This window comes from Chiloscyllium punctatum, chromosome 32 (assembly GCF_047496795.1).
Source record: "Chiloscyllium punctatum isolate Juve2018m chromosome 32, sChiPun1.3, whole genome shotgun sequence".
In the NCBI taxonomy this organism is placed as follows: Eukaryota; Metazoa; Chordata; class Chondrichthyes; order Orectolobiformes; family Hemiscylliidae; genus Chiloscyllium; species Chiloscyllium punctatum.
In genome coordinates, this window is record NC_092770.1 from 70,362,095 (window position 1) to 70,384,727 (window position 22,633).

General features: G+C 41.1%; 1 protein-coding gene across 1 annotated transcript in view; it reads left to right on the forward strand.

The window, feature by feature from the left end:
- Window positions 1–22,633, forward strand: part of LOC140458260 (metabotropic glutamate receptor 8) — a 416,712-nt gene that overhangs the window by 287,246 nt on the left and 106,833 nt on the right. The window contains exon 6 of the mRNA XM_072552654.1: window positions 6,052–6,252. Coding sequence (XP_072408755.1) covers window positions 6,052–6,252 — 201 coding nt within the window. The remainder of the gene's footprint in view (window positions 1–6,051; window positions 6,253–22,633) is intronic.

A 22,633-nucleotide genomic window follows, 5' to 3' on the forward strand; every position in this document is an offset into this window, starting at 1 on the left:
TTCAGGTGACAGATCAAATCAAGGATGACTGTCAGGTACACCTCTGCAGCCTAGACAGTTAGTGGGAGGTATCTCCACCCTAATGGGAGGGACTTTACCTTTTACTCTAACCCGCAGTAGTGCCACATAAGAATTGATATGTTCTTTGTTCCGTCAGTTTGTTTGGATTTGGTGTTGGCCTGCAGGATTGGGTGCATAACTATTTCAGACCATGTAGCGGTGTATTTAGATGTTAAGACCAAGGGTAGTGGAGTAGGCACATGGTAAGTCTATTTCTGTTGAAGGATCATGACTTTGTACAGTATATTACAAGGGAGTTCAGGGCTTTTTGGGACATCAGTCAGGGTACGACCAGCAATCGATCAATGCTCTAGGAGACCACCAAATCATTCTGATTATGTCATACTCAACAACAAGAGGAGGCAGAGAGGGGAGCAGCAGCAGGTGCTGAGGCCTGAGTTGGCATATTATCTGTGGTCAAATTGCATTGGGTCACGGCTCTCCGAGCTGCTCTGGACTCAGCACTCACACAAGCGGCGAAGAAGGAGGCCTCCTGTGCAAAACAAAGGCTGTTTGAATATGGGGATAAGCCAGGTAGATACCTGGCTTAACCTGGCTAGGAAGAAAAGTGCTCCACCGTCCATTGTGTCTGGTAGGGTGAGAACTGGCGGCATCACTCGCAAACTAAAAATGATCAGTACCAGATTTCGGAAATTCTATGCAGAGTTATACCAATCGGAGGGCTGTGGAGATGGAATAGCAAGAATGGAATCCATTTTTGAAAATCTGGACCTTCCTGGTATAAAGGCAGATCAGGCTTCCCTTTTAAATGTACCTCTGACAGTACAGGAGGTGCAAGAGATGGTAAGGCAGCTCCAAGGTGGTAAGGCACCTGGTCTAGATGGGTTCCCGAGTGAATTTTACAAGGAGATTATACACCCGTTAGCTGAACCATTTCTGGAGATGTAGTCAGGACTGCTTTCCACCCTCTCTTAGGGAGGCCAATATCTCCCTTATTTTAAAGAAAGAGAAAGACCCTGAGGATTGCACATCGTATAGACCCATCTCGTTGTTGAATGTGGATTTTGAAATCCTATCAAAGGTGATGGCTCTGAGGTTGGAGAAGGTGCTGCCCTTTTATTATAAAAGAGGACCAGATGGGTTTTATCAAAGGCTGCAGGTCCTCCAACAATATCAGATGGGTACTGAACATAGTGCAACTATGTCAGCAGAGAATGATTCCTGTTTGGTGGTCTCCCTGAATGCAGAAAAGGCTTTGATTGGGTAGAATGGTCATGTCTCTTTGCTGGTCTAGATCACTTTGGCCTGGGACTGGCCTGTGCCAGGTGGGTGGCAGTGTTATATACAGACACCAAGGCAGTGGTTATCATGAATGGGGTTAAATCAAGCAATTTTGGTGTGTGGAGCGGCAGCCAACAGGGATTCCCCTATCACCACTACTGTTTACCTCGGTACTTGAATCCTTGGCAGAGACCATTTGAAAGGACCCTGAAATAGTAGAACCAAAGGTGAGAGTTGGGGAACACAAAATTACTCCCTCTGTGGAGAATGTCCTTCTGTTTTTGGCTAACTCCGAAAACTCCATACCCTGCCTAATACAAAAAAATAAACTATTCAGCAGCTTTTCAGGGAAACAGGATAAATTTTACAAAGTCAGATGTCATGCCTGTGGGGAGGGGGGAGTGGTGGTGGAAGTACCGAAGCTGGAGGATGGAATGGAATTTCCTTTCAGAAGGTCACAGAAAGGTTTTCTGTATCTGGGAATTTTTAGTACCCTACCTTCCGGCAACTGTATGGAGCTAACTTTGTGCAGCTGTTTGAGAGAATAAAGCAGGACTTGCAGCGACGGGAGGGACTACCCATATCATGGCAAGGCCGTATAGCCTTGATTAAAATGAATGTTCTTCAACGGTTGTTATATCCCATGAGGATGCTCCCGTTGTCATTACCCAAACAGGTGCTGCGGAAGTTTGCTGGGTGGCTTGGATCATTTATTTGGTGCCATAGGCACCCCCAAATTAAATTCACCAAGTTGCAACTTCTGCAGGATAATGGTGGGGTTGTTGAACCTCCCAGATCTGAAGAGATACCAAATAGGCACCCTGTTGTTATATGTAGGCAAATGGGTGTGCAACGACTCTAAATCAATATGGCTTGATGTTGAGGCCTTGCAGGCGAGAAGCCCCCTAATAAACTTACTGTTTATGGATAAGATGAGATCTGTAGTTGAGCACTGTGAGAGTCCAATTATTATAAATATAGTGAAAGCTCGGAGAATAATGCGGCAGGGTGAGGGCACTTTGCTTAAGACTTCGTCATTCACCCCATTAGTGGGAGCCTCAGATTTAGACTGGGGTCAATGGACTTTGGCTTCAGAGCATGGGAGGGCAATGGAAAGGGAGATTTATTCAAGGGAGAGGTCTTGATGTCTTTCAATCAAGTAGGTCAGAAATATGGGATCCCTAAGAGGGACCTTTTCCAAGACTTCCAGGTTAGGGATTATATATAGAAGATGACCACGCTCATGGCCCAACCCTATAAGTCGGATATAGAAATAAGAGTATTCTGATGTGGTGGCTCTCTCTCAGTTAGTACCATATATCATCTGCAGAGAGGGAATGCCTTGACGGATATGGAGAAACACCATGAGATTTGGAATCAGGAGTTAGGGGAAGAAATCTCATCAGAAACATGGGAGGATATGGGGAGGGGGGGGGTGAGGAAATGTAAAGAAAGTCTCAAAATGCAATAAGGCACAAGCGGTGCAGTTGAAGATCCTCCACAGGGCCATATGGCGCCAGAGAGTTTAGCAAAGTTTAAGAAAGGATCTTCTCCGAAATGTCCCAAATGTAAAATCAGCATCGGCACCCTCACACATTGCTTTTGGTCCTGCTACATGATTTGCGGATATTGGGATACCAGAGTGAATGAGCTGGCGAAGATCCTGGGAATGGAAGTTCAGGAAGATCTGGTATCACTGCTTTTGGGACTATCGAATCTGCCCTCTTTGGGTGAGCATGGGAAGAGGTTATTCAACATTCTTACATACTGTGTGAGGAAGAACATCCTAATGAATTGGATATCAGAAAATCCTTCAGGTCTTGCAAGGTGGCACAGATTTAAGATGGAGCATAACCGTCAAGATTATCTGACAAGTGTGGTGCACCATGGAATTTTATAAGACATGGTGGCCCTTCCTAACTAACATAGACATGGACCTATTGGTACTGATTAGGACCTTTATACTGCCATGAGGGCCATATATGGTGGTGGGGGATCCCAGGAGTGGGGAGACCAGGTAACTACGGGTATAATAACTGTTGCTCCCATGTACGGGAGCTTTGGTGAAGATGCAGCGAGTAAAGTAATGTAATGTAGTTTAGTGCAATGTAATTAAATGTTAGTGGACTGTAATTTATCTTAATGTTATATTATTTAATTTGAGTTTATTCTAACTTGGGTTAAGTTAAGTAAATATGAGATGACTGTACCTTGAAAAGGAGTAGGCAGTTTATTGTTAACGTTACTGTAATATAATAGTATGATATTATTTCTACTTTTCTGTACTTTTGTACTTTTATAACTTTGGGTTTTTTTGTAAAGAGTGAAAACTTTTTCAATAAATATATACATAAAAAAATTCAGTTCTTATTATGGAGCAAGAATGGACACAGATTAAAGAAGTTGAATTCCCTCTTTATGCAATAATATTTTCATTAGTTCTGGCAAAAGTAATACAAGGCAGGTTGCCTAACAATTCTTGGATAATAAAAAAAATCATGGAATACTGAGCATAATTATTTCTTGCCAAGTTACAACCTGTACAATGCTGAAAAATGCACAAGTCATCTTTAATGTCACTTCAAAAAAAGTCTAACTGATCATAAATGTTATGAATAATTTCCCATTAATCTGCTCAAATTGCAGTAATTCTGACTGTAAAGCAATGTGTATTGACATTAATATGGAAACTTAGTTATCTCCTTTGATCTGATGTCATTGCTAATGAATAATAAAGAACACAATGCACCCACTGAATCCAATATATGTATATCTCCATAGGTTTAGGTTTGTTACTTCACAAAAATCTCACCCTTCTGACAATGTATTAGACAAATAATTTACTCTTCTTTGTAACAATAAGAAAGTATTTTCCTTTATTTCTTGTTTCGGGTTTTGAATTGCATTTGTTTATATACCAGAATATAATGAGAACAAATGTTTGTAGATCACTAATTTCATAGGTTTTGCACCAAAGATGGAAGCGGTTGTAGGAACCAATTAATTCCGAATTTTGCAACAAATTGGCTTTTAATTTCTGAATAAACAACAAAGCAACATTTTCTTCACACCCTCGGCATCACTAGCAGGACCATAAATTATTGCCCATCTCGTGAAGATATGTCGGGTAGATGGCTCATCACTATTTCAGGTACGAGGTAAGATATTGGCTTCTTGATGATGAATAGATGATGAGAGCCATCCAACATGATATGCAGAGGAATTGGTGTTGCATTCCTAAAGGTGATGAAATAATCCTTGGAAAGCAAGGGCAAAATAATGTCTCATATTTACAAACCCTCGTAACATTTCAAGCTCTACCCCTAAACTTTTCACAAACATAGAGATTTAGAGCAGGAGTTGGCCATTTGGTTCTTCAAAGACTGCGACACTATTGAATATGATCATGGCTGTTTCTCTATCCCAATCCCACACTCTCGCTTTCTCTCATACCACTTGATGCCTTTAAAATGTAAAAATATATCTCTGTCTCTTTCATGACTATAATCAGTGACTTGGCATCCATAGCCTTCTGAATTCCAAGAATTACTTGGCGTATGGTTATGTAGGGTGTAGGTTTGCTCGCTGAGCTGTATGGTTGTGAGTCTCCTTAGAAATTGGCAAAAAGCGATCCTCATTGGGTTAGGAAAATGGATGAATTTCTCATGAATGAAATAAGAAACTTGATGTAATCCTCAAATGTAAGCCAGTGGTGTCAATAGCAGGAAACTCTGCAATTTGAATCAGAGGTCCTTTACCACTTCTGATGATTGGTAGCTTGGACTTCACTAGCTCTTGAATTATTGAATGTTCTTCAGAAATACAGAACTTCCAACATTCAGTCTCCAAATCATTAGCGTTTATTATTTATGAGCTGAGGCTAAAGTTTGATCACTCATCCCAACATTATATTAAAGCAAGTATAAGTGAAAACAGTGTGAACAGAAAATTTAGATCTGCTTCGCAGCATTTTACATTAATTTCTGTTTGCCTGACCTTAAATACCCCTTGCTGAAGCATGCAAAAAATTTACCGGGCTTGTTTTGCACCTCCTCAGTCATAGCTGATGGTGGTGATGCAGGGTCTCTGTAGTACATTGTGCCAATCTTTACAGAATATGTAAGCTTTCTTGTAGGTAATCAGTAATGTGTGGGCACACTCTCTTTATTTCCATTAGATAATTCACATCACTGTGGAATTAGTAACATTTGGCAAACCAGCTGTTGTAGCATATTGCAGGTGCTTATTTGTAGTTTCATGAGTAGAAATCATAAAGCCTTTTAACATGATGAAACTGACCAATAAATATTTTTCACACGTAACATTGAAACTCATGTTTTCGTGCAGGGACATATTGCCATCATGCAATTCCATTCCATCAGAGTTAAATGTTGTAATTTCTCATTGATATCCTGCACACATGGAAACATTGTGCAGCACCATCTGAACAGTATCCTACTTAACTACCGACTTGAGGTACCAGTCCCTGAGGCATTGAGGATCTTGCTTGTATTTGGATTATTGGTGATAAAAGGCACACATGGAGAGTGAGTAGCATTTGGTTTTGTGGTAAGGTGCAGATTAATGAACAATGATCTGCTGGAATGAGGCAGCAATGGAGAGAAGCTGTTTGAAGTGAAGCACCAAGCTAAACTTGAATTATTGAATACCATAAGCAACTTTGCATTCATTGGGCACTGATTAGGTATTAAAAAAAATTAATGCTAAACCTATTCACTTTATTTATAGGATTGGAAAGAATTGGAAGGGATTCATCGTATGAGCAGGAAGGAAAAGTGCAGTTTGTCATCGATGCTGTGTACTCAATGGCCCATGCATTACACAATATGCACAAAGAACTGTGCCCTGGTTATGTTGGTCTCTGTCCCACAATGAGCTCTGTGGATGGCAAGGAGTTGCTGCGGTATATTCGAGCTGTAAACTTCACTGGTAAGTGTATTCATTTGCTGCTCTACTCAAACATTGTTGTCCTGCTTATGTTTGGAAACATTTTCGTTGTGTGTTGGAATCCAGTCGGCAGTTGGTGAAAGGGGGGAGCTAGTGTTTACATGGGATGGATTTGGGCTCCGAATGCTGAAACCAGTGCATGGGTTGCCTTAAATTATGCATCCACATTTAATTGGTTTCGGAGGACGTGGCCTGGGAGCTTGGAGGTGGGATTTGTGACTGGGGGAGGGGGGTTGTCGGAACACCAGGTGAAGGGGTGGCTCTTTCCCCACCAATTCACTCCCCCCAACCCCCCACCCCCCCCCCCCCCCCCCCCCCCCCCCCATCAGACCCTCTCGCTTCACAATTACCTCTCTCTCTGCAAATCATTCTCACTACTCATTTCTTTCTCCCCCCTCACCACCCTCCCCACCCCCCCCCCGCCAACCATATCCTCCTTCCAGGCCCTGACACTCTGCTGCTGAACCCCATTTCAAAAGCACACAGACATTCTACATGATGAAATACTAACTGGAAATGTGCGCATGCCCCTTTCTGGATTTGTGCACATTGGCATTTGCCTGTGGTTGTGCGTGTCAGCAAATAACGTAAAGAGATTTATTCTCAAGGTGAAAGATTGCAGGCGTCTATCCCCTGGCTTTACACCATCATTTCTTATACATGCTTAAAAAACTGTTCACTTAATACCGTGCCATCCATCTGCATGCTCTTAACTTCAATTGGTATAATTATCGCTGTAGTCCTTGTTACCACCGTGAACTACCTGCTGAGGATCAGACTTTCATGGGCCTTTAGTTGTGTGATTTCAGGCTTCCTATTCTTTTGGACATTGAGGTACAGTGAATTTAGACCCACATTCCACTGGGGCTAATTGTGAGATTTTAATCAGGAATTGAGATATAGTGTGACTTTACTCTTACTGTACAACCAGATTATAGGATTTTCCTCAATTTACTAAATGCCACCTATGATAATGTGTTGTTAATGAACTGCACAGTAATCTTGTTAATATTCTTATGTGACTTTAGGGTGTAGGTTTGCTCGCTGAGCTGTAGGTTTGATATCCAGACGTTTCATTACCTGGCTAGGTAAGATAATCAGTGGCATCCTCCAAGTGAAGCGAAGCTGTTGTCTCCTGCTTTCTATTTATATGTTTGTCCTGGATGGGGTTTCTGGGGTTTGTGGTGATGTCATTTCCTGTTCGTTTTCTGAGGGGTTGATAGATGGTATCTAGATCTATGTGTTTGTTTATGGCGTTGTGGTTGGAGTGCCAGGCCTCTAGGAATTCTCTGGCATATCTTTGCTTAGCCTGTCCCAGGATAGATGTTTTGTCCCAGTCGATATGGCGGTTTTTGTTTTCCTCCGTGTGTAGGGCTACGAGGGAGAGAGGATCGTGTCTTTTTGTGGCTGGCTGGTGTTCGTGTATCCTGGTGGCTAACTTTCTTCCTGTTTGTCCTACGTGGTATTTCCGGCAGTCCTTGCATGGAATTTTGTAGATGAAGTTGATTTTGTCCAAGGGTTGTACTGGGTCTTTTAAGTTTGTTAGTTTTTGTTTGGGAGTGTTGGTGGGTTTGTGTGCTACTAGGATTCCGAGGGGTCTTAGTAGTCTGGCTGTCATTTCTGAAACTTCTTTGATGTATGGTAAGGTGGTTAGGGTTTCTGGCTGTGTTAGGTCTGCTTGTCGTGGTTTGTTCTTGAGGAACAACCTTCACAAACCTTGCAAAAATTCTTTTGTGAATTCTCATTTAATATGCTGACATGTTTTCCTCTGAATTTTCCTATTTTAATTCTGTATTTTAATTTATCTTAGAGTTGACATAATTGAAAATGGGTGAGACAAACTATGGATAATGTCCTCAGTTTGGGGGTCACTTTTGACTTGTCTCTGTTTTTGACAATCCTATTCATGTGGTGAATAACTCGCATAAGTTGACATTGCTCAGTGACGGTGAAATAACGTTAAGATTGAAAATGTTTTCAGCTTCACTTTTCCAAGAGCATTTGATTATCATATTGAATACCTTCTGGGTAAGAAAATAAGAAATAGGAGGAGTAGTAGAACTTGTGACCTGTGGAGCTTCCTTTGGAGTTGAACACCATCCTGGCTTATCTTTATTCCCACGGGAATGCTGGGTTCATCCCTTAAAGTATTTATGCTGACAATTTTTACACCTCTGTCAATAGCTATTATTTATGTTGTCGAGTCAGTTATCCTAAAAGAATGAAAATCTTTCCTTCAAGTTCTAACTTGGAGCAGGCAAAGTCAGGTTAAATATGGACAGGTTATGCCGTGTAACTTATAGGATGCACCTTTTATATTTGGTTGATAATTCTGGCATGATACTGACTGGCTACTCAAAATCTTGCATTCAGAATTGTTGCATGTAAGCAAACATTATTGCAATGGTGACATTTGGAATATGACTATCAGGTGTTGACAAATATGTTTCTGTTAAATTTACTGAAATCTTGGTGCCTCAAGCATTCCTGATAACTTCAGCATAGTTTGAAACAATAACCTTTTCTTTTGAAAGCACGTCAGATTTGGATATGAGTATGTTAAGAGGACAGATGAAAAGCCCTTTTTCACAATTTCTCTTGGTTACAAATGGAAACTATTACAGGATCTTGAATTTGTGCAAGATTTGCCGTATCAAGTAGGAAATAAACTGCTTCTGAGTCTAATCCTTAAGCATACCATCGCTTATTCTACAATGAAGCTATTGCCTGAGCATAAGCCAAGATCCCTGCCAATCCTTTTTATTTATTCATTCATGGGATGTGGTCATCAGTGGCTGGTCTAGCAATTATTGCCTGTCCCCGACTGAGCTTGAGAAGTTGGAGGTGAGCCACCTTGCTGAAGTGAATGAATCCTGACTTAGAAATAAATCACAGCTCCTTCGTTGTCACTGGGTCAAAATCCTGCAACCTCCTCCCCCTAGTGAACACCTTCCATCACTTTACTGATGACCAAGAGTAGAATGATGGAGCGGTAATTGGCTAGGTTGGATTTTTCCTGGGTTTTCCATATAGGCCATACCTGGGCAATTTTCCACATTGTCCAATAGATGCTAGTGTTGTAACTCTACTCTAACAGCATAGCTAGGGGGACAGAAAGTTCTAGAGTCTCCATTACCATTGCCAGAATGTTGCCACAGCTGATTGCCTTTGCGCTATCCAGAGTCTCCAACTGTTTCTTGATATCGTGTGGAGTGAATTGAATTGGCTGAAGACTGGCATCTGTGATGCTGGGGACCACTGGAGGAAACTGAGATGGATCATCCACTCTACACTTCTGGATGAAAATTGTTGCAAATGCTTCAGCCCTATCATTTGCACTGAAGTGTTGAATTCCCCTATCGTTGAGGATGGGGGATATTTGTGGAGCCTCCTCCTCTAGTGAGTTGTTTAATTGTCCCCCTCTGGAGTGGTGAGACATGCCAGGTCATGAGGATGCAGATTATGTTTGAGTAAAGGTTCTGCTGCTGCTGGGCTAAAACCCTCAAGAATGCCCAGTCCATCTAGCACAATAATAGTATCATACAGCATGATAGAGGGTCTCCTCAGTGCGATATCCTCCTGCTCTCATCAGTCTGCCATTCAATATCTTGGGTGGGTTCTACCATTCATTTTGATGATGACTGAATAGTATCTGCATCCTAATTTCCAGCCTATGTTCAATAACCCTTAACACGCTGCACAATGAGAATCCGTCAGTCTTGGGCATCATGATGTAGGGGTGCAGGTGATGGACTGGGCTGGACAAAGTTAAACATCACATAACACCAGGTTATAGTCCAACAGGTTTATTTGGAAGCATTAGCTTTCGAAGCACCACTCCTTCATCAGATAGCTGTGGAACAGGATCATAAGACACAGAATTTAAAGCAAAAGATTCCAGTGTTATGCAGCTGAAATCTTGGTTTGTTCAAAATATCATTTCAGCTGTATGACACCGTAATCTTTTCCTATAAATTGTGTGCATTATGATCCTGTTCCACAGCTACCTGATGAAGGAGCAGTGCTCCGAAAGCTAGTGCTTCCAATTAAACCTGTTGGACTATAACCTGGTGTCGTGTGATTTTTAATCTTGGTGATGTGAGTGCTAGTAAAGCTGAGCTGTTTTGGATTGAGAGAAGAATTTCTATTCAAGTGACTCTCCATTTTTAGGAGAAAGTGAGGACTGCAGATGCTGGACAGTCAGAGTTGAAAAGTGTGGCGCTGGAAAAGCACAGCAGATCACGCAGCATCCGAGGAGCAGGAGAATCACGCTTCAATCAGAAGCTCTTATGCCCAAAACGTCGATTCTCCTGTTTCTCGTATACTGCCTGACCTGCTGTGCTTTTCCACCACCACACTTTTTGACACCGCCCATTTTCACTCTGTGTTGTTTTGCTTTTGGCTCTGTTTTGCATGGACTGGTGATGGTTTTATACAGCTTCAAGGGTTGTGGGTTCCAAGTTTAGTTTCATTGGTACTGACAGTGGGACTAGATCTGCTAGAGATGGAACTTGTCAATACTTTTTCAAATCAAAGCTACAAGGAACATTTGTGAGCTACAATGGGCTGCCAAACCATTGCTGGTGAGCAGCAGTCACCAAGATCCAATCAGGAGAGTGCAGCTTTGGGTCAGAATCAACCACCAGGAATGGCCAAGGTGCCTTAAGGAGTATGACTGAGAATAGAGAAATCAAGAGAACCTATCAGGAAAGGCAAAAGAAAATCAGCCCCAGAAGAGACCTGGAATCAGGGAAAAGGGTAAAAGGAAATATATATTCAAATATAACTTATGAATAAGAAAATGCAAGATTAACAAAAAAAAAACTAGACCAGACTGATTCCTAGGATGGCGGGACTGATGTGTGAACAGTTGGATTGTTTGGGACTATATTCACTGGAGGTTTGAAGAATGAGGGGATTCTCACAGAAACCCACAAACAACTAACAGAATTAGGCAGGGTAAACACTGGAAGGATGTTCTCATTGACCAGGGAGTCCGGAACCTGGGGTCACAGTCTAAGAATACTGGATAGGCCATTTCCGACTGTGATGCGGAGAAATTCCTTCACCCAAAGTGTGGTGAACTTGAGAAATTCTCTGCCTCAGAAGACAGTTGAGTTTAAAACATTGAATGTTTTGAAGACAGAGTTAGATATACCTCTTAGTACTAAAGGGATCAAAAGGTACAGGGCAAAAGTGGGAACAAAGGATGGTCATCTATGATCATATTGAATGGTGAGGCAGGCTTAAAGGACTGAATGGCCTACTCTTGCTGTTATGTTCAATGTTTCTGAAATCTTTATCCAACTGGGATCTACCGGGCAGTCATCTCACACACTCACAATCCAACATAAGATCACAAAATGATTACAACAAAGAAGCCATTCAATTTGTTGTGTCTGTGCTGACTTTCCAAATTGCTTACCATCTACTGCCACTGCGCCCCCTTCATCTTTTAGTCCTGCACTTGCTACTTTTTCCGATAATAATCTAAACTTCTCTGCAGTGTCTTGTGGAATCTGCCTCCACTGCACTGTCAGTCAGTTCTATCCAAATGTTAACCACTCACTCCGTGAAAAAGGTTTCCCCTCATCTATGTCTCCATGGCTTCGTTTGCCAGTTACCTTAAATCTCAAAAGTGGTAAAGGGCCAGAGGTAATGGTGGTGAAACCAATCCGCAGCCCCACTCAATCGTTAAAATTTACAACCTCAAATATATTTAAAACTCTCCCAAATTATTCTAGAGTTTCAGACTGGCAAATTAATAAGCAAGCTATTAAAATGGGATTTGTGACACCAGAGATGTGTGACATCTTAAGATGCAAACTCAAATAGACTTCTTCACATCATTTGATGTGTCCATTATGCATGTAAAGTCAAAAATAAGGTCACTACCTTAGGTCAACTGCAATTGTAATGGAGGCTAAAGCAAAGGAAGGATAGAGATTTGGATAGTTAGAGGGTAGGGAGGAAATGAGGTACTGAGCAGGGGAGAAGTGAGGAACTGGGGAAATTGAAGGGAGACTGTAGAGAAAGGTGTTAGATGCTCAATGGCTGGAAAACAAGGGAATGTACAAGTGAGGTTGGGATTTGGGTTAAGAGTGCAGTACTGAATGAAAATGCATGTGGGAAGGGGGTCTCTTGTAGCTCAGATCATCTGAGTGATCGTTGGAGTAATGAGATATGCTTTGCTGAGGTAAATAGCCTCTAGCCACCCAAACAATTGCAGGAGAGGCTGTTTGGTTGAAGGAAGAGGTGGGTTATGAAATTCAATCACCAGTTTAATGACTTGAGACTGACTATTTCTCAAGCAATAAGTAATATCTATTTGATGAACTCATTTACACACTCAGAATACTGGAAGGTACAGTGTTGATAATGAACATGAATTGCAGGAATGAGCTGTCTTCATTTTGTAGGACCTTCAGACAAATCTTCTCAGATCCAATTTTGTTCTCAGCAGGAACACAAAAACTTGAGGCCATAGCGACTGCTTGATGAAAAGTAATTCATTAACTGCAGCACTTTGCACCTTCCATTGCCTTGAGAGATTCCAATGTAGATGTGACTCCATTCTTTCATTCAAGGAGTGATAGCAATATAATTGTACTACTGCGGACATCATTTAGAAAAGAGATGTGCTTTGAAAGGGGCTGAGGGAATGGCACAATGTTAAGTATGAGTTAGTTTCTTGAGACATAACATTGAAACTCCATAATTGGTATAGTGTATTTTTTTCTGATGTATATTTTAAAAGGGAGGTAATATTTGTCAATGCAGCATCTTTTACATCTACTAAACAGCTCTAACCTCTACAACCTTTTCAAACTTAATTGGGGATGAACAATAAACGTAGTTTAGCCAATGATGCTCATGAGAAAATCAAAAAGAAACACCACCAAATGAGCCTTAAAGTATAATCACTGTTGTTGCAAAAGTAAGAATGGTATCTAATTTGCATACAGCAAAATTCTCATAGAGTGAACTTGATTGATAATATGTTCTGTTTAAGGAGTGAAGGTTATTTGGAGCAACTTCGTGGTATTCTCCAATAGGAAAATAAGACTTATGAATTTGAACAGACCGAGAGATCCTCAGTTGGACAATACATTAGAAAGGTGGTTGGAGAGAAATTGGGGCTGATAGTACCAATTTTCAGGGTGCTGTGAGAGGTATTAGGGATCCAAATCATGTTAGTTACTATGTACTGAGGTTCTACCTGTCCCCGGTGTTGCGATGGATGGGCCTGGCCTTGCTGCCGCGGAACCCTCTGAGTAGTTGGACCGTTCCGTATCACCTGTCCTTTGTGGAGAAATTTATGAGGAAAAACACCTTTGACCACAAGTCCATCAGGAAGTGGTCAGCACGTAGCGTCCTTGAGACCCTTTGGGAAAAGGAGAGGGCGGATCCTGTCAAGTGGTTCCCTGAGCAGACTGTCAAAGCCATTTGGCAGAATGCCTCATTGCCAGAACTTTCCAACAAGCACCAAGACGTGGCTTGGCTGGTGGTGAGAAGGGCTCTGCCTGTGAGATCCTTCATGCACGCCCGGACTCTCTGCCGCACCGCACGCTACCCTCGAAGTGGCTGCGGTGGGGACGAGACTGTCACACACCTCCTTCTGGAATGTGCCTATGCAGACGAAGTCTGGAGAGGAATGCAGTGGTGTTTGTCGAGGTTCGTCCCGAGCAGTGCCGTGACGCGGGACTCCGTGCTCTACGGCCTGTTCCCCGGGACTCACACCGAGACGAACATTAACTGCGCCTGGAGGATCATCAACTCGGTGAAGGATGCTCTCTGGGCGGTCCGAAACCTGTTGATCTTCCAGCTGAAGGAGTTGACCCCGACTGAGTGTTGCAGACTGGCACATTCCAAGGTCCAAGACTACGTGTTGAGGGACGCGCTGAAGCTTGGGGCAGCTGCTGCCAAGGCGCGGTGGGGAAAGACCACCGTGTAACATCTGCCTGCCTAAAGAAGAACAGGGGGCCCATGCGGACGTTTTTTTGGGCTCTGCTGATGCGTCAGCCAAATATATGCATAAGATTGAGAAATGCACAAACCTGTATATGACAATGGTAAATTCTGATCTGTGTTTGTAAATGTTGACATATGTATCGCATGACCAAATGTACAGACCATCAAATCATTTTATGAATAAAGTATATTTTTGAAATAAAAAAAATATATTCTCATGCATACCTATACTGTAATTAGCTGAGCAGATGACATCTTGGAAATGGCATACATTATGACTCTCACAAGAATGTTGGAATAGTGAGGAGTGACTTCATTGATTCTTTTTAATGGTTGATTGAGGTATATAAGAACTTGAAGAGACTTAATGGGGGGTGGGGGTGTCATGAAAAGAACGCTTCCTCTTGTGGCTGAGTGCAGAACTAGGAGACATTGTTTGAAATTGGAGGTCACATTTTGGGACAGAGATGAGGCGAATTGTTTTCTCTCAGATGGTTGAGTGGCTTTAGAACTCACTCTCAGAGGATGGTGAACATGGGGTCATTGAATATTTTCAAGGCAGAGGTAGAATCAAGATTATGTGGGGTCCATGCTAAATCAAAATGTAAACAAATCAGTCATGATCTTATTGACTGGCAATGCAGCTTTGATGGCCTGAATGACCTAGTTATGTCCTTATTGCATATATTAGTATTTCTGAATGCACAGTAGGCAGGATCATAAGCTCAATCATTATGTAAAACTAATCTGTCAAAGGCTTTGGGGCGTTAAGTGACAAATAGTCTTGGTCATACAATTATCAAGCAATGACTGCCTTCGGCAATGGAGAATTTAACCATTTCCCCTTGGCAGTTAATATCATCGCCATCGCTGTAACCACCAATACCAACATCCTGGAGATTATCATTGACCAGAAACTGAAATGGAGCAGCCATACACCTACTATGGCTACAAGAGTATGTCAGAGGATTTTGTAATTCTGCAGCAAGTAACTCACCTCCTGTCTCCAGGAATGTTATCAACTACCTATCAAGACAGGAGTGTGAAAGAATAAGCTGTGTATGCCTAGACCACCAACAATATTCAGGACAAACCAACTTGCCTGTTTGGCACCTCATCCATGACCTTCAACCTTCACTCCCTCCTTCACTGATGCAGTGTAGTGATTTACCAAAGTTCTTTGACAGCACCATGACCTCCACCACCTTTGAAGTACAAGGCAATAGATGCACAGGAACTCAATCACCTGCAACTTCCTCTTCCAGCCTGACTTTGAACTTGTCATTTCTTCATTGTCACTGGGCCATAATCGTCCTTCTAACAGTACTATGGTTGTCCCTACACCAAATGAACGGCAGCATTTCAGGAAGACAGCTCACCAACACCGTTTCAAGGGCAATTAGGGATGAGCTAAAAATGTTGGCCCAACCAGTGATGCTTCACTTCCACATCCTCCACGCAGCAGAACATGTAAAGCAGCATGAAGGACAGTACTACCTAGTGATATTGATTTACGCAACAAAATAAATCAAAAGTTACAGATACATTATTTGTACATTAACATGGCTCTTCCATAAGAGCTTGGCTCTGATGTCATATTCAGTACTGTAAAAGAGCAGAGATAAAATAACAGTGAAGAACTGAGAATTATATCAAGTTGTCCTTCTAAGAAATGGGAGTACGATTGCTAAAACTAAATAGGCAGAGATATAAAATAGAAAAAAATAAGAATTTTATTAATGAAAATCTTATGCTAAATTAATGTAAAATCTAAATTCAAAAGTAAAACTGTTGTAAACTGCATTCATTACTATGCAAGATATAAAATTGATAGTTTAGTATCCATAAAAATCTTTAAAATGTCCAAAGATAGTAGCATGGCTAATCTTGTTGCCTGACTGATGGTAATGTTATAGCTTGTCATCTGTAAGAAAATCAACAGGGTATACTTTTAGGTTGAACCATTTACCCTGGGTTATGAACAATTGAATGTTGGTGCCTTTTGTCAATTCAACAATCAGGGATTTAAGATGTTGATAGTTTGTGATTTTCTCAGTTTGTCACTTCTCCAACGATGTGTTCCTCTCTTTGAACCAGACCATGACATCAACCATTGTGACATTGTTATATTTCACAAATAACAATCAGGTTTTCAGAGATTACTGTCCTTAGACCTAAATTACAGTTCAATGAAAGCTGTCTATCCATGTTTTACAACTTACTCATTCAACATATTCTTGTTCTTATTATGGTGATGAATCCTTGGGTTCTTGACAAATAGACAACTTCTGAAGGCACGAGGAGGTGTTTCCTTGTCAAAAGCACACCCGCAGCTTCTGTTTTGCCCTTTCCTGTCAAAAGATGATGAATACCTTGTCGGGTATATGCTTGAACTTATAATGTCTTGATGAACGAAGATTTCTTCAGAAAACTGAATTGATATCATTTATTGGATAATAGATGTCAAAACACTGAGAAACCCACACCATGGACCTTTGAAGTAGACTATGTTTGAAGGTCCACCCTCCCCACCCACCCCCAATTGACCACGCTGATCTGTTTGGTTCTTCTTTTGGCTTGGTTTATTAAAGTCCCGATAATCTCACTGGCTGAAGTTTCGATCATACTGTGAGCACTCTCGCCACTTGGACAGTATAATTCCTTTGTAACTCTTTTAGAAATCTTAAGCTTTTAAACTCTCCAGTCCTACTGACCAGGTTCATGCTGCTGTGAGTAAATAAAGCCTGCATCATAGAGTCTGATGATTCATTCAAGGACTCCAATATCTTATTTTTGTCAAAAGTATTTGGAAGTTCCAAGCCACTATCCCAGTGGCTTGTGCAGAGAATCAGTAATTATGGCAGGACTCATAGCTTAATCTTTATTATTTTTTGAAAATGATATCAAATGTAATAAGAATATTTGGGATACCTCATTAAATATTAAGAAGTAATAGAACATTGGAATCAAATATAATTTTAACATTGCTAACTGCTGGATAAATTTTAACACTAATTCCATAAAATTATTAATCCAATTTTGCAATACACTTTCCCAGTTATCATCTTTAATTCCTACTCAGTGATCACTATGGGCCCCTGCAATATTCCTGAAATCTATTGAGCTAATACAGTTTATTTAAGAGCTACGGTTTCTCATTTTAAAAATGAAATTATTTGTTTTTACTAAATATATAAAACAAAGAAATCTTTTTGATGTTAACTTTCAGGACTGTCTTTAGCAGAAATTTGTAAAAATCCAAAGATTTGTAGTCATACTAAGTGTGAGTTGCTTTAAATAAAATTGTCAGGAAAAAGGAAAGTACAATTTACCGAATTACTGCTGTTGCCAATTTTGATAGCTGGTGTATTTCTCCTTTACAATGCATTACCAAACAACCATAATAACATTAAATAACGGTGATGACAGAGGATCACTGCTTAGGTCCTTTAAGGATTAAAACTAACATTGTTAATTATTGCCACATTCCATAACTATATCATAACTATATCACCGTGGACGGCACGGTGGCACAGTGGTTAGCACTGCTGCCTCACCGAGCCAGAGACCTGGGTTCAATTCCCGCCTCAGGCGACTGACTGTGTGGAGTTTGCACATTCTCCCCGTGTCTGCGTGGGTTTCCTCCGGGTGCTCCGGTTTCCTCCCACAGTCACAAAGATGTGCAGGTCAGGTGAATTGGCTATGCTAAAATTGCCCATAGTGTTAGGTAAGGGGTAGATGTAGGGGTATGGGTGGGTTGCGCTTCAGCGGGGCGGTGTGGACTTGTTGGGCCGAAGGGCCTGTTTCCACACTGTAAGTAATCTAATCATATACTTGTGTAGCTATATACACACAAGCACATAAAATCATGTTACATTTTGAGTAAATTTAAACAATTTAGAATATGCGCTGAATCTTTGTAAAATTTCAAGAATCAATTTGTGACTATCAGTATCAAGAAGCATGGCCATATGATGATGAAGGGCTCCAGCCGGAAACATCGATTCTCCAGCTCCTTGGATGCTGTCTGACCTGCTGTGCTTTTCCAGCACCACACTCTTGACATATGAACAAACGTGACAGCTTCTTTCTTTTTGCACACTATAAACAATTTTGTAGGGTTGTAACATTTTCATTGCACACAGTTGCACTGGCTGCAAATTCTTTTTATGAAGGGCTAATACTAATTAGTTTTGACAATCTTTTATCCATGATTGTAATAAATGAATGCAATAAAACAAAGCCAATTGTAATAAGCCTCCAATGATCAATTTTCTAAAAATGAGTGGTTCTTCAAATTTTGAAATTAAACCATCCTCCCTTCAAAACTTGAATCGAAAGACTTAACAAAAAAAAGGGAGAGTTGGATTTGAAATAAATAAGTATTTGATGTCTATTGTATTAATTTATTTGGGCAGGAGGCAATACTGATTTTCAGTTCCTCAATACTCCCTCTCACCTAATTTTCAGCAATATCATCTATTAGTGATAGTTCTCATTGGTATAATTATTACTGATTGAGAACCTCCCAATATCAGCTTTGTTGTTACTGATAGATAATTTAATTTAAACGTAATTCTAGGTCAATTTAATCAGTCACCCATAACTCTTCTCGCCAGCCTCCTCTTGTCCTTTTAATAAAATGATTGTGTTGGTCTGAATGTGGACTTTTTTTTTCAGGCAAATCTTTTTCTCATGCTGAAAATTGTAAAAACTTTCTGTTCACATCTACCTTACTTGGCCGGTTCTTATTATCTACTACTTAAATTTGGCTTATTTCCTTCAGTTATTAAATTTTCATTTTCATTCATCCTACTAAAGGATTTTCTATCCTTACTATTAACTGTACATTAGCCTTGATGAATTCTATTATGTTGTTTTCCTTTGTGCAATGTTCTTGAATCAGTCTTACAAATTTACATTTTCAGCTACAATTTCAGTGCTCTTCATTATAACATATTCAATTTCATCCCATTTTAATAGAGTCTTTAATTTCATTGATGATTACTAGTTATGGAGGCATAATTAGACTCTGAGGTTTATAGATTAGACTACTTACAACATGGAAACAGGCCCTTCGGCCCAACAAGTCCACACCGACCCGCCAAAGCGCAACCCACCCATCCCTACACCTAACACTACGTGCAATTTAGCATGGCCAATTCACCTGGCATACACATCTTTAGACTGTGGGAAGGAAGCAGAGCATCTGGAAGAAACCCACACAGAATGTGCAAGCTCCACACAATCAGTCACCTGAGGTGGGAATTGAACCCAGGTCTCTGGCATTGTGAGGCAGCAGTGTTAACCACTGTGCCACCATGACACCCAGTTTTTCTCTTAGCATTGATGGCCATTAATTTTCTAGCTCTTAAAGATGGGGGATTCTTTAATCCAAATTGACTTTTCATCATTTTACTTAGATCCACAGTTTTAATTAATCTTTCACTCCTATAAACTTCTGCATGCCTATGTCTTTCATTCTGCTCTAAGCTACTTTTGGTTTAAAACTTTATATCTATCCTTCCACAACTATTGTATTTTATCTCTCTACTATTAACAAACAGATCCTTACACTTTCCATAATGACATACAATTGCATGGTAGATATTTTTCATGGTAGATATGTATAAATGGTTTTACAAAGGTGTCATCACTTGTTTGAATACTTATATATAACTATAATTTTGTTGATCATATGCCTACCCTTAATGTATTTTTTTAAAGAGGGCCATCAAATTATAAACTCCTCAGCTTTCAACACTATTAAGATGGTCACTTGGGTAATAAATCTTTACATTATTGTAGGTATTGTTCTGTATTCTGCTATTTTTGGGGGATGGGGGGCACTGTATTTTCAGTGTAAATTCCAATGTCAAATTCAACTTCTACACTTCCTTTATTAGTTTGATTTAAGAAAGACTCCAATATAATCCCCAATGGTGGCACAGTGGTTAGCACTGCTACCTTACAGTGCCAGAAACCCAGGTTCAATTCCTGCCTCTGGCAACTGTCTGTGTAGAGTTTGCATATTCTCCTCATGTCTGTGTGGGTTTCCTCCCGCAGTCCTAAAAAAATGTGTATGCCAGGTGAATTGGCCATGCTAAATTGCCCATAGTGGAATGGGTCTGGGTGGGTTGCTCTTCAAAGGGTCAGTGTGGACTTGTTGGGCCGAAGGGCCTGTTTCCACACTGGAAGTAATCTAAACTCTACATTATAACATATCAAGTTAGCCTTTCTCAAAAGAAGAAGGCATTCTTGTTTTCATGACTATCATTTAACTCCTAATTCTGTGACTCCATTATCTTAATGGTCTAAATAAATGAATTAGCAGCTACATATATTACCACATGACACTATTTTATGTAGGCAAAGGGAATTTGTACCTACATTATACCATTTTCATGGGAAAAGAAAAGGGATCTGGAGACCACCAATCTCTGCTGTACTCCCATGGTAACACCCTGACTCATCAGAGTCTATGTACCTGCTCTGAGAAATATGTAACTGTTCCTGCTGCATATCCATGCCAGCAAAGGCCCAACCAATCAGCACCCTCCTCCCATGCTATACAACTTGGAGTCCCTTTTTGTGAAGTCTGTTTCTTGTTTCCTACTCCTGAAGAATGCAAGACAAAAAGCTATGACTTCTTGTGTAATCGTAGCAATGTATAAATGGCTTTATAAAGATGTCTTCACTTGTTTGAGTACTTATAAATCTGTTAGATTAGACCACTAGCAGGAATATTTATAATACTTATCATCTGTCAACTGGATTAATAATAAAAGCAGGGATAGTTAAGGTGGAATTCCTTCTGCAAGGCTCAAATCTTGAAGGATCTTCCATATTTTCTTTCTAACCGGATTGGTATCCTGGTTAATAACCACCCATCAGGGAGCGATTTCAGCAACCTTTCACCAACATGGTAAGACTGACTATACCTGCAACTAAATCAGCCAATGGATCACATGTGAATGCACCTCATTACCAGCAGGACCACATGGAGGTAAATCCACTATGACTCAAATGAAATAAACAGTCATCAGCTCCCTCACCAATTAAAGAGACTATCTACTAGTTAAAAGGTAGTTGGTGGTTGATATCTTGCTGCTGAAATTCCAAATGGTTGTGATGCCTTGCTTAACTATTTCTAGTATTAAGAATGAGAAAGTGAAGGGCTGTTTTGCTGACTTTAAGGTTTCTTCATAAATCAGTTGTTCTATCATGCATAGATGTACTAGTAGGATTTTTGTTTGAAATAGATATGACTGGGAGGATAAACAGAAGTCAAACAGACCAGGACAAACTGCAAGGCGGGTGGGGTGGGGGGTGGGGGTGGGGGTCCGGGGGCTGGGTGGTGGTGGAAAATGGCTCTCAAAAGGAGGAAGTTTCTGCCTAGGATAATCAGTGAGCAGTTCTCTTCCATGAAACCTCAGCAAAGGTCAATGTTTGTGACACGGTTCTTTGCTAAGGAGGTCATCGCTGAAATATGTCAACTTCCATAGCCAAATGCAAAAAAATGGGACTTGTTATATTTGGGAAACTTGGTTGACATGAATGAGTTGGACCAAAGGGTCTGTTTCTGTGCTATGTGATTCTGTGTTGCTATGACTCTACTGGAGCCTCAGAAAAGGGCTTGTTCCAATCTCTCTCTCTCTCTCTCTCTCTCTCTGTCACACTCACACACACACACACACACACAGACACACACACACACACACACAGACACACACACACACACACACACACACACACACCTGTAGGTTCATGGTGATCTGCTGCATGCAGTGCCACTACTTTGCCATCATGAAGGAACAGTCCTTGCCAGACACAACATGCAGCTGGGTAAAAACAATGACTGCAGATGCTGGAAACCAGATTCTGGATTAGTGGTGCTGGAAGAGCACAGCAGTTCAGGCAGCATCCAAGGAGCAGCGAAATCGACGTATCGGGCAAAAGCCCTTCATCAGGAATAAAGGCAGTCAGTCTGAAGCGTGGAGAGATAAGCTAGAGGAGGGTTGGGGTGGGGAGAAAGTACCATAGAGTACAATGGGTCGGAGGGGGGGGGGGGGATGAAGGTGATAGGTCGGGGGGGAGGGTGGAGTGGATAGGTGGAAAAGGAGATAAGCAGGTAGGACAAGTCCGGAAAAGTCATGGGGACAGTGTTGAGCTGAAAGTTTGGAACTAGGGTGGGTTGGGGGAAGGGGAAATGAGGAAGCTGTTGAAGTCCACATTGATGCCCTGGGGTTGAAGTGTTCCGAGGTGGAAGATGAGGTGTTCTTCCTCCAGGTGTCTGGTGGTGAGGGAGCGGCGGTGAAGGAGGCCCAGGACCTCCATGTCCTCGGCAGAGTGGGAGGAGGAGTTGAAATGTTGGGCCACGGGGCGGTTTGGT